Source organism: Diuraphis noxia, unplaced genomic scaffold (assembly GCF_037042655.1).
Source record: "Diuraphis noxia isolate RWA-SAM2 unplaced genomic scaffold, SU_Dnox_SAM2 contig0002, whole genome shotgun sequence".
NCBI lineage: Eukaryota > Metazoa > Arthropoda > Insecta > Hemiptera > Aphididae > Diuraphis > Diuraphis noxia.
In genome coordinates, this window is record NW_028301712.1 from 76,965,730 (window position 1) to 76,978,054 (window position 12,325).

General features: G+C 25.5%; 1 protein-coding gene across 5 annotated transcripts in view; it reads left to right on the plus strand.

Moving 5' to 3' along the window:
* The window catches only part of LOC107173881 (inactive ubiquitin carboxyl-terminal hydrolase MINDY-4B), an 80,981-nt gene that overhangs the window by 58,621 nt on the left and 10,035 nt on the right, over window positions 1–12,325 (plus strand). For all 5 annotated transcript variants that reach the window (XM_089220776.1, XM_089220777.1, XM_089220778.1 and 2 more), the window contains 7 exons: window positions 262–350; window positions 2,563–2,759; window positions 3,468–3,633; window positions 4,184–4,249; window positions 4,456–4,526; window positions 10,007–10,154; window positions 10,245–10,456. In XM_089220776.1, coding sequence (XP_089076902.1) covers window positions 262–350; window positions 2,563–2,759; window positions 3,468–3,633; window positions 4,184–4,249; window positions 4,456–4,526; window positions 10,007–10,154; window positions 10,245–10,456 — 949 coding nt within the window. The remainder of the gene's footprint in view (window positions 1–261; window positions 351–2,562; window positions 2,760–3,467; window positions 3,634–4,183; window positions 4,250–4,455; window positions 4,527–10,006; window positions 10,155–10,244; window positions 10,457–12,325) is intronic.

Sequence of the window (12,325 nt, forward strand, 5' to 3'; positions counted from 1 at the left end):
TCCATTCTGTGTACCATGAGACTAGTAGGTCAAAATGGGTTTGCATAAAGAAGGCAGCTTTGTCTGGGTCAAAGAGGCATGCAAGTAGTGGTTTATCGTCCGCAAAGTCGGCTACAATTGTGTTTTGAGTAGTAGGTTGATCTGCGGTGTAGTTACTCTAGTTAAGTATTTGTTAAGAATATTTTTTAGGAAAAAACATACATTTTAACGTTATTGTATATTACATTTTAATGATTAAAATTCTGGTTTATTTGTTTTTAGATCGTGTTATGTATGCGAGAAATCAACAATACAAATACAGCAAGGAACCAGTTACAGGCGGACAACCTATTACAGCCGAACAAGCAAAAGTAACTTATTTTTACGGTTGAATAACATTAAAAATTTAATCCGTTTATTGTTTACATGAAAATGTATCAATAAAATTGTTTATATTTTAATGTAGGTATCATCTAAGCTTATTCAAAGAAAAACCAAATTTATGTTTTGAGTAAACCATAAATACCTATATTATTACAAACAATAATAAATTCCATTAGCCTATGCATTATTGATTATAATAATATAAAAATAATAGCGTACCTAATATAAATGTAAAATATTGTTGCATTATTTTATGACTGATACGCACCTGAACTATAGAATATATTTAACGTTTCCTTTGTTTCATCCTGTATTTTTCTAATACATTGTGTGACAAATATTTGATTGACCAGCATATTCATTGTTCTGACATTACAACGAAAATGTTGATTTTGATTTTATTATATAATGGTCTAAACTTCTTACTTTTTGTAATTGTTGGTTATTCATGTGTTATTCGTGTTTTGAATTTCTATATTTTCCATTATTTTATTCCCTTATCCAATATATAATATATATGAATGTATACAGGGTTTCCCACAGAGATCTGACATTCCGACAAATGAAATAACTTTTGTTCTAATCAATATTTTTAAAAAATTTCTTTTAAATATAATTCATAGACACTTGCGCTACATTTTTAGAATACATTTTTTATTTTTTATTTTTTAATACTGAAAATAAAAAACCTTAAAAATTGATAAAAGCTTTTTTCGAAATATTCAATATAGTCAATTTGTAAATCTGATTTTTAGAAAAATTTATATGGTAAAACACTTATTTAAGTCAAATGGCTGATTTTTCACAATTTTTTTAAATACCAATATTTTCGTTAAGTAAATTACGATCTAGTTTATGTTAGAAACCTTGTAATTTCAAATAATAATAAAGTTTTTTAAAAATATTTTATAAGAACATTTTTAAATAAGTGCATGTTAAAATCTAATTTTTTTTTTTATTGTATTTATTTTAATAGTATGTGATGTATAAACTATAAATTACTATAATTTACCTAACGAAAATATTGATACTTTTTTTAATTGTGAAAAATCAGCCTTTTGACTTAAATAAGTGTTTTTACCATATATATTTTTTTGAAAATCAAATTTACAAATTGGCTATATTGAATATTTTGAAAAAATTTTTTATCAATTTTTAAGTTTTTTATTTTCAGTATTAAAAAATAAAAAAATGTAGCGCAAGTGTCTATGGATTGTATTTAAAAGAAATTTTTTAAAAATATTGATTAGAACAAAAGTTATTTCATTTGTCAGATCTCTGTGGGACACCTGTATATAAATGTAATGTACCTATTATTAATGTTATTATTTAACAAGTAATTCATTAAAATTAAAATCATTTTTTTAAATCTTTTGTACCCAACTCATTGTCAACATTTGACTTATCTGTTTTGTTACTTGAACATGTGATTTAATTTACTAATGTTCGTAGTATCGAAATTAATATAATTTTAATAATGTATAATTTATAAAATTAGTTATAAAACTGTATAAACTAACAGAAGTTTAATATTATTGTATAATAAATTATAAAAGTAGGTATCTAATTTTATATCCAACTTATTTTTTTAGAACAATGAGCAGCACAAATAAATTATCAAAAATTTAATTTTGGATACATTCAAAAGTCAAAACGCTGCTATAATACAAGTTGTTTATGCTGATATACAGTTCAAAAATAATCTTGAACTAGTTAACGTATTATTAAACGTTATACCTTTTTTTCTTTTCAATAATTTCTTTAAAATAAAAATGCAATTACACATAAAATAAACCATTTACGTTATTTGAAAACACCTATCATTACATAGATCTGTATTATAATTTATATTTTATTTATAAAGTGCACTTGAAACATTCACTAAATGATCTCTTATTTGATTTATTATTATCATATTATCGTATAATAATCTCTGTTTATAGTATGCATATCAAATTTAACAAAGCAAATTTGATAGTAATAAAACAAATAAATAAATTGTATCTACTGTAAATTATGATCAAATAACTAAATCATTATTTTATATTAAAACTAAACTGTGTTATTATAGTTGATTATTCCCTTCCGTTTACACTCAACATTGTATACAGTTATGGAGCTGAAAATATATACTACGTATTAACACGAATTCAAAAAGACGTATTTATTTTTAAATCTTTATTATTTTTATATTTAAAGGCATTACGGTTGACTGTATTTGGTGCGTGTGACACACCACCTAGAGGAGAATGGCTTCGTACTGGATTCGTGTTTAGAGAACCCGAGAAAGAGCTATCGTACGGCTTAAGAGCACGCAGAAATGGTACAAGAGGAATGCTGACTACAATACAAGGATATATACTCAAACATTTGTTATTCACAAGCACTAAAAACTCGTAATTATATTTAAGATATTAAAAAATAAAATAAAAATAATGATATATTTTATTGTTTACCAATTTTTTTCTAAGCCATTTGATTTATTTTTATTCATTATTACTAAATAAATTTTTCTTTATATACATACATATATATATATATATATATATATATATATATATATATATTATAAAGAGCTGTCTATATGCATAGCTTATAAGTATATTTTTCGTAACATGGATGGAAACTTTTTAAACTAAAAAATTATAGCTTATTATATGCGAATAATATAGATATATTTTTTTTTTATTATTTTTACTAATTAACCCACAACGACATAGGCAATTGGGTGATTATTCTTAGTAGATTTTTAACTGTGGGCGTTGATACGGTAGATCGGCAACACGTGGTTACCCATCCAGGTACTTAGTGGTAGCGGCCATGCGTACTTTCATCATATTGCGTGATTGGTTGCAGCAACCACGCCACACCTAGCCACAATAATTTAAATTGTATTCCAATTCTCAAGGGCTTAATTCATGATCAACACTGTTACTGTGTTACACAAATATTGTATAGATAAAATTTTCTGATTTTAAATTTTACAATTTAACAAATTTTCCTATTTGTAAATATTAAAATATCTAATCATGATTTCATGTCAATCACCAAATTGTATCATATCCAATTTAAACATTTGAATAAAATTATATAATTTTTATTAGATGTATGAAACCATCTAAACAGCAGCAATTGGATGCTCTTTGTAAATCAATTACTGAAATTCTTTGGAAGATTGGCAACAACGAAAAAGTTATAGTATGTTTACCACAAGAAAAGAGTTACGTAGCACACTCGTTAAACTATTTTCAAGACAATGTTACCGAAAAAGTAAGGGATTACAATCATTAAAGTTAACTCAAAACATATAATCTAGTCATAATTTAGTTCAAAGAAATCTGTTTAGTTTGAGCAAAATCCAATCTATGATTTTATCATTGTGGCACACAGTGACGTATTTAGGGGGGTGGGGGCTAGTGGGCCACAACCCCTCCCTGAATTACAGTTTTAACTGTTAACTTTATTGTAGTCTCTAGGTGCTAGATAATTATTGTAAGTCGCTATATATTATGGCCCACCCCAAATATTACTTCTGTATATGCTACTGGTGGCACGATTGAATAGTTTCTATTTATTAATTTAGTTTTTATTTAAAGATACCGTCGGCCACGGAAAAGTAGAAGCCATTAGAAATTAGTAGTGATTCACAGAAATGTATTTATAAATGAATTATGAGATTTACGTGATTTTATAATTTTAGTCTGCAATTCATAACTTCCGTTTTAATGTCACATATATCTAACAGTCATTATATTATGTACCTATTTAATTTTTATTTATTTGGTATGAATAACAATAATCATATTATATGTAATTATAGCTTCACTTATTCGAGTTGACCGATATTCAAGACTTAGAAATTTTCCTCAAAAGATATTTACATCTGGTAAGCATAACATTTTTTTGAAAAATTAAACGTTATATTTATATGTTAATATGAATGATAATTTTCCAATAAAACAATATAATTCATAAAACAACAAATATAACATCAATTTCATTTAAATTTTAAATATAATGTTAAATTATTTAAATTACCTAAATTTACGATAAATAGTTTAAATACATAATAATTTCGTTAATTGTGTCTAGTTCCAAGATGACCCTGGACCCGGATCACTGTTGTTGCTTTACAGTTCAGTGCTAACCAGAGGGCTATCCAAGTAATTGTTTTTTTATTTAATTCGTAATAACATCATACGATATAATATAATGCTAACTATTTTGTAAAAAAAAAACATTAATATTTTATAATCAAACAAAATTATAAATATACTCTAAGCAACATAAATATTACTTATACCCCGGTATACCAGGTAAAATCTCCTTAACTATACAATTTACTGTTATTATTTTCACATCGAAGGGTGTTAGCATTGGTTATCCTTCTTAATCTCTAGAACTGATAATTTAAATTATATGTCGTTTATCAAACCTACTTATTGTACATAATTTTATAGATTTTAGATTATATTAAATAATAAAAAAAAAGTCAAAGGTATATTATGTTGAGTGAAAATCGCTGAAAAGATTTAGGAACGTATAATGATCTGTTAACTGATGTTATGAAAGGTTATTAACGTTTCTCAATGAGTAATTTATTCACTATTTAAAAGCAATAAAAGTTCTCAGAAGAGAAACGTCAAAGTTATATTTTGGTTTGAATATTTTCATAATAATTGTGATATATTTATTTAGGCAGAATAAATACTGATCAAGTAATATATATAATAATTTCAAATTAAATATACTTTGCATTGTGATCGATAACTAATACAATATAGCATTAACGATTATATAATCTAATAAAATTTTAATTCACTAAATTATGTTTGTTGTATTCGTTGCTTATTTGTTAACTTTCATGTTATAATAGTATTATTTCTACGGTTTCACAAAATATGTTAAATAATTCACTTTTTATGTAAACAAATCACTATTCTTCAAATAATTTTAATTTAAAAAAAATTTGCAATTTATACTACTATGATAGAAATTTATAATGAATATATATAATGTATCTATATTATATATAATATATATAATATAATATAATGAATATAATCTTTTTCATATAAAATAGTTAAAAGTGTATAATTTATTCATAAGAATTAAATTTTTATTACAAACAATTAAATGTGATCTTGATAAATATTGGAATTGTATCTTGTTCAACATGTTTGTAATACAAATAAATAAATTGTATAAATCAAAAATACTACATCTAGTAGATAAAAAAAAAAAACTTATAAAAAGTTTCAACAAAAGCAAGTAACTAAATATTGTAATTGTCATTTGTTTACTAATAATTTTAATTTTATATTATTAAACCATATATAGTTAAAAACCAAAACTTCTGACTAATAATGATCGAAAATTGCATATGCCTATAAATAGTTTAACTTAAGTCGAAATACCTATGGTCATTTTTTTAAAGTTACATCAAAAACCGAAATCGATTTTGTCGAAAATTGATTGTACGTAAAAATTCCCGTTTTTTCTTTAATTTTTAGTTTGTTTATCCCAATTATTAAGAAAAATATTGTGAACACTTTTGACTCCTCAAAGTACCAACTAGATTCACTAATGTACTGAAGTCAAAAATCGAAGCACTTTTACTGCCCCAAAACCTGATGACAGACACAAAAAAAAATACAAAATACACAATAGGTACAAAAAAAAAAAACACTCATCATTGTAAAATCAATACATTCCTCGCTCCACTCAGAATCTAAAAAGTGTAGGCAATGTCCTGATATGAATGTGTAAAAAATACAGTGTTTTTTTTTTTTAAGGCCGTGGAAATTGAAACGATTAGACAAAATAAAACAAGAAAAATTTAATATACAATTTCCCTATAAAAATGTTTAATATAAAATATCACATAATAGTAAAACTAATATGCTAGATGTGCTCAGAATCTAAAATACAACCTGTGGAAGTTTTGTTATTGGACAATTATAATATTAAAATTTTAAAATATGATATTTAATAATACTAAGCATATTAAGCTGTATAAAAACATCTCTATATTATAGAATACAACGAGGACTGTGCAATGCACAACCTGGAGTGTATAGGTTATTTTTTTTAAATTTAGTTAAAATACATAAAAATGAAAAATAGGTAAATAATAAAAAATATCTAAGATTATCCTAATTTTTATGTTTAATATAATTATCAAAATATGTTGAGTCTAGTTAAAAATAGCTAAAAATTAATAATGTACTGCAGTAATAAAAAGGTTATTTTTGTGAAGGGATTATGCTAATCAATATGTTTAATTAGACCTATGACTGTCAAATACTCAAATGTCAATATTTATCAACTTAATTCAATTTAATGAAGTAACGAGCATTACCATGTTTTCTGCTGTTTTATAAACGAACATTTTCAATTATTTGAAATTGTCTAAATGGTATACAAACTACACGGTGAAAAATTAAGCCATTCATTTAATGGATTTAAAATTGAAATTACATTATTTTTTATAGTTAACTAATTTAAAAATAAATAAAAAAATTATTTATTTATGTTCAGTTGTATTCTGTTGTACTTTTATTCCAATACACAGGTTTCATTAATTTTTTTTTTAAACATTTTTAAAAGAAATCTCAACTTTAAAATAAAACACGAACTTGGAAATTTAAGAGAAACCAAATATAGAATTTCATAGGATAGCCAAATGAATCACTTGTCACTTTAATATTATTCTATGGAGTCAAAAGGGACTTTTTTGACTCAAACTAAACTTTGAAATACTGCCTAGGTACCTCTTTATTTATTTTTTTAATGCAAACATAATTATATTTTAACATTTCACATTAGTTGTCGCTAAATAGTTTGATTATGTTTATTTAAAAGAATTAAATGCAATTTGTATTTTTCGACTCAATGATGCGTTTTTACCTAGGTATCTACCGACTGTAAATTATACTAATTATATTATCATTTAGGTGAATTTTTTACAACAATATTTTTTATTTTTCATTATTAAAAAATAGTGAATTTACAATCTATACATGGTATAATAAGTAAATTTGATGACAAAATAACAATATAACATTAAATACAGAAAAGGAAGCAGTGCCACCTGACAAGAAATTAGGGTTTTAATTTTTAATATTTTCTCCTTAGTTTTTTTTTTTTTTATTAGGCATTGAGAAGATCTCAAGGTCATTGCCCCTTTTTAGCTTTCTAGGAATAATTGACGTAGAGGATATACTTTTAATTATGGGATTTAGATGACTTCGAAGTGAAATTTTAAGTAGTAGTATTTGGCTAAGTCGTTGAGGGTTGGGATGTTCAGGTGTTTGTGGTGGTTTTTGTTGGTAACGTACCAAGGGGCAGCGGTTATTAGGCGTAGACATATGGATTGGGATGCTTGCAAGGTTTTAATGTTAGATGGTTTAGCTGGCCTCCATGTTGGATGCCGTAAAGCCAATTCGGAAGAATTATTGATTTGTATGTTGTAAGTTTGTTGGCCAGAGAAAGTTTCGATTTTAATAGAGGTCTCAGGAGATGCAATCTAGAGTTCACTGATTTACGTTTTTGTTTAAGATGCGAACTCCAGTTAAGGAGCTTGTCGAATATTAACCCTAGGTACTTAACTTCGTCTGACGAGGGAATTACTTTGTTGTTAAACGTGACAGGATGAGGACAAACAGATTTTCGCATTGTAAAAGTTACATGAGTATACTTGTTTTCATTTATTTTAATTTTCCACCGTTTTGTCCATAAGTTGATCATATTAAGGTGACTTTAGATCATCCGACAAGCAGTAGCGGAATCCTTGTGTGACACTGAAATTAGTGTGTCATCGGCATATGTATCAAGAAAAGTGTAGGGTAAAGTGTAGGGTGTTTTGGGGATGTCGTGAGTAAACACAGAATAAAGAAAAGGGGCGATGTCACTTCCTTGGGGGACACTTGCACTAATACGATAGCTGGTTGAGTAACTATTTTTCAAACGAACCTTAAAGAAGCGGCCGGATAGATAAGATTTTATTAATAAGAAATATGGTGCTGGGAGAAACTTTTTTAGTTTGAAGAGTAGCCCTTCGTGACAATAATATTTAATTAATTTACCATCATAAAAGAAAACTAGTTTTTAAAACATCAAATAAAAATCATTAAAATGTATGGTCGAAATTATTTAATAAATCCAATGCTATTTAGTGTACCTATTTTAATTAGTTTGTTACTGTCAATACGTTATACATTTATTCCATGATAAAAGTTGATTATAGATTCAAAATACATTTAATTATGTTGTTGACATTATAAAACTAATATCGCACTTAATTTTACTATTGTTTGTGACATAATATATGTTATAAATCTATTTATAAAACTATAATTGTAATCAGTCTTTTCCAATTTCTTAGATTTTAGGGTTCTAAAGTGAATACATAGAGAATTTTTGATAGGTTTGAGAATACTATGATTTTACGAAGAGTTTTTTTTATTTTTAAATAATAATGATAGGTACATCTTAGAATAAATAAAAAAACGGCATTAATTTAATTTAATTTTTTTATTAATTAACCCACGGTAACATAAGCCTTTGGATGTGGGAAGGGTACTCCAGATTTTTGGGTTGGATAGATTTATTGGTACATGTGTATGGTTTTTGACAAAATTTTAAATTGGACACCAGTAGGTTTCTGCTATGCCCGGGTGGGGGGCGGCAGCCTCTCTCTCCAGACAGCATAAACTACCCGGAAACCGATGCCGCCCATGACCAAGATTCGAACCTGAGACGGTGCGCGTTGCAACTGACGCTTAAGTCCACCCGGCCACTACACCCCCACAATAATTTTAATAGCAACGTTTATTATTTTCGTTTTAGAGTTAATTATAATATATTGTGTTGTATATTTGCTATAATCAACTTATCGTTGCTTAAACATTATTTATATTCTTATAGTACTATGACTTAATTTAAATTAAAATTTTTAAAAACTCTATAAATGGTAACAATAACCTAAGATGATCAAAATTATGATTCATTGATCGATTTCTTATTAATTGTTTATACGAGATGTATTTATGAAACAATACTGATACTCTACCTATATAGCAAGTTTATATATCATTAAATCAACAATTAAACGAAATAAGTTTAATACAAAAATGTTTTTACAACATTAAAGCTTATAAAATGTTCTTTAAATATTTAAAATATATTTATATTAATAGATATAAATATAAAAATATATTATTTTTCAAAAGTAGGTATGTCTTAAAATTAAATTGTTTACTCATATTTTTGTTTTATTTTTTAATTTTTTCACGATTAAAACTTCAATGATGATAGTTATTAAAACAAGAGGATGATAAAAATTATACTTTTTCTTAGGTTATTTAAATATTTTTGTGTTAAATCTGTATAATCCAGTAAAGATATTTTTTAGTCTAATTAAAATGCTCAAATATTATGGTTTGTACTTTTTTTTTTACATTTCTTAAAAGTTTTTTGCTCCTTTAATTTTATGATAATACAAATAAATAACTTATTCGTGTTATTGTATTTCTTAATAATTATTCTACAAGTGTTAGTACTTAGTTTTAGTATTTTTCGATTTTTTCGATTTTTGATTTACATCCTATACCCACTATAAAGTGTGTGTAATATAAATTAGGATTGTATCAGATTTAATGGATGAAAAAGTGTATCTGATATCAAGTGCTGAGGAAGGGTCCATATGCATCGTAACACTGATGCTCACTGGTAGAGCTACTCCTAATTTGCATAATGGTATTGTGAATATCGGGGACGAACAACATTACGTGAGTTATAGTTTTATTCATATAAATAAGATAAATAATATATTGTTCAATAATATCAAATTATTTAAACATTTATTTATTTATTTTAAGGCCATACCACATTATGGAATATTAGCTAGAAGTGAAGTTGGTCTACTGGTACATTATGAAGAAACTTCTACACCGGTACAAGTTACACAGATACCTGGTTCTCGGTTAAAAACGCCGTCCTATCCTATTTGGATAACTTGCGCTAAAGGCCATTACGGCATACTCTTCAACACTAATAGGGAATTATTAAGAAATCATTTAGCTGAAAGAAGGTATAGAGCAATATTTATTTTATAATTACTTATAGAAATATTTAATGTTTATAAAATTAAAAATATATCACTTATAATTTTGAAACACGCTATATATATACAGTGGAACTCAGCTTATGCTCACTTTGGGACCTGCACAAAGTGAATCTTATAAACAATGATTCTTATAGATGAAGTGGAAAAAAATACTTAATAATTAATAATTAATTAATACTAAATACTTATTAATTTCATTTTATTACAAATCTAGCTTTTATTTTAAATTACTTGAATGCATACATATAAACATATTACACATACTTATTAGTGAATAAATGAAAAAATCATAATTAAAAATTGTACATACACACATTGCAAAGCATGAATCGAAACCAGTAATAATCAACAAAAATATGCTATTTTTATAAACAAATTTATTTCCAAAAATGTTTATTTTCTACCATCTTTTTTTACGAAATCTGAATGTTAAAAACAAAGTAGTGAGTCTTATAACCGAATTTTTTATAATGTTTTTGGATACGTCCGGACTGTTCCAGACAATTTGGAGTCTTATAAGCGACGTCCATTATTTATATAGATTTTCATAGCAATATAATATGCGTATATGTATATGATTTTAACAGCTATTGATATATATATATATATATGGCTGATATTATGCAATAATAAACAATTCTTATTATATTATTGGTAAATAAACATTAAATAAAATATACTGTCACTCAAATACAAAATATATACAATAATGTAGTTTAATGTTCGTTAATTTGATGTATAAATTTGTATTGACCTTTCCTTTAAACTTTGGCTATTTACTGACTATCACTTATTAAGACTCATTTGTATTAAATAAATAAAAAAATAAAAAAACAACAATAACGTGAAAATATTTGAATTATAAAATACTGTAGGTTTAGTAGTAAGAGGTTAATTGTAAAAAAGGTGATTACATTAAAGATTTTAGTGGATTAAAGTTTTAATATGTTATGCACAATTAAATAAAAGTAAAGTTCATTTATACAATTTCAATTTGATAAGAAATTAAACGCCTGAAAACCGAAGTGCATCAGTGATGAAAACATGAAAACACAACTATTTAAAAATGATTGTAGCTATTTATGCATATTTATTCTTAATAAACAAATAATATTCTAAAAAAAACCATAATTCAGTAAAAAAAAAAAAAAAAAACAATTGTTAGTAATTTTCAATATCAAAATTGAAACAATTAAAATAAGCGGGTAAGTGGATGTCGCTCTGCTGTACATTAGGTGGTGGGGTGGACCTCTGACTAGGGTAGGTTAGATTTGAATGCAATGATAGGTATCATTGTATACGAAAAACGATTCTGAACGGAGATGATTTGTCAGTCTAGGATATATTATATTTAAATATTGTCATATTATTATATTATAATTTGAAACAAATATTTTACTTTTCAACTAGGACGCATTTTGCATAAGGAATGGTTAATCAATTTTTCCAAAAACATTGAATGTAGTTATCATAATTCATAATACCTTATAATATACCTTATATTATTATCATAGATATACAATATACATATACCTGGTTTGAGGATAAATCGTTATACGTGATTTCATAAAAATTTAAAATTCAAACGCACTTAAAATTTTTCCCATAATGATGTTTCGAGTTTTCTCTATAACTACTTAAAGGAAATCTTATGGAAAACTTAGAGTTGTATTTTTAATCCTTAGTTATAAACACAAAAAATTTTATGATTTTTCAACTTCAAAATTACTTGCAAATTTTCGCGTTTTCGACAGATTTCGTAAAAATTTGAACTATAAACGCTTATAAAAAAAATTGTGACTTACGGTTTTTAATTTTTTTTAGCTACAATAA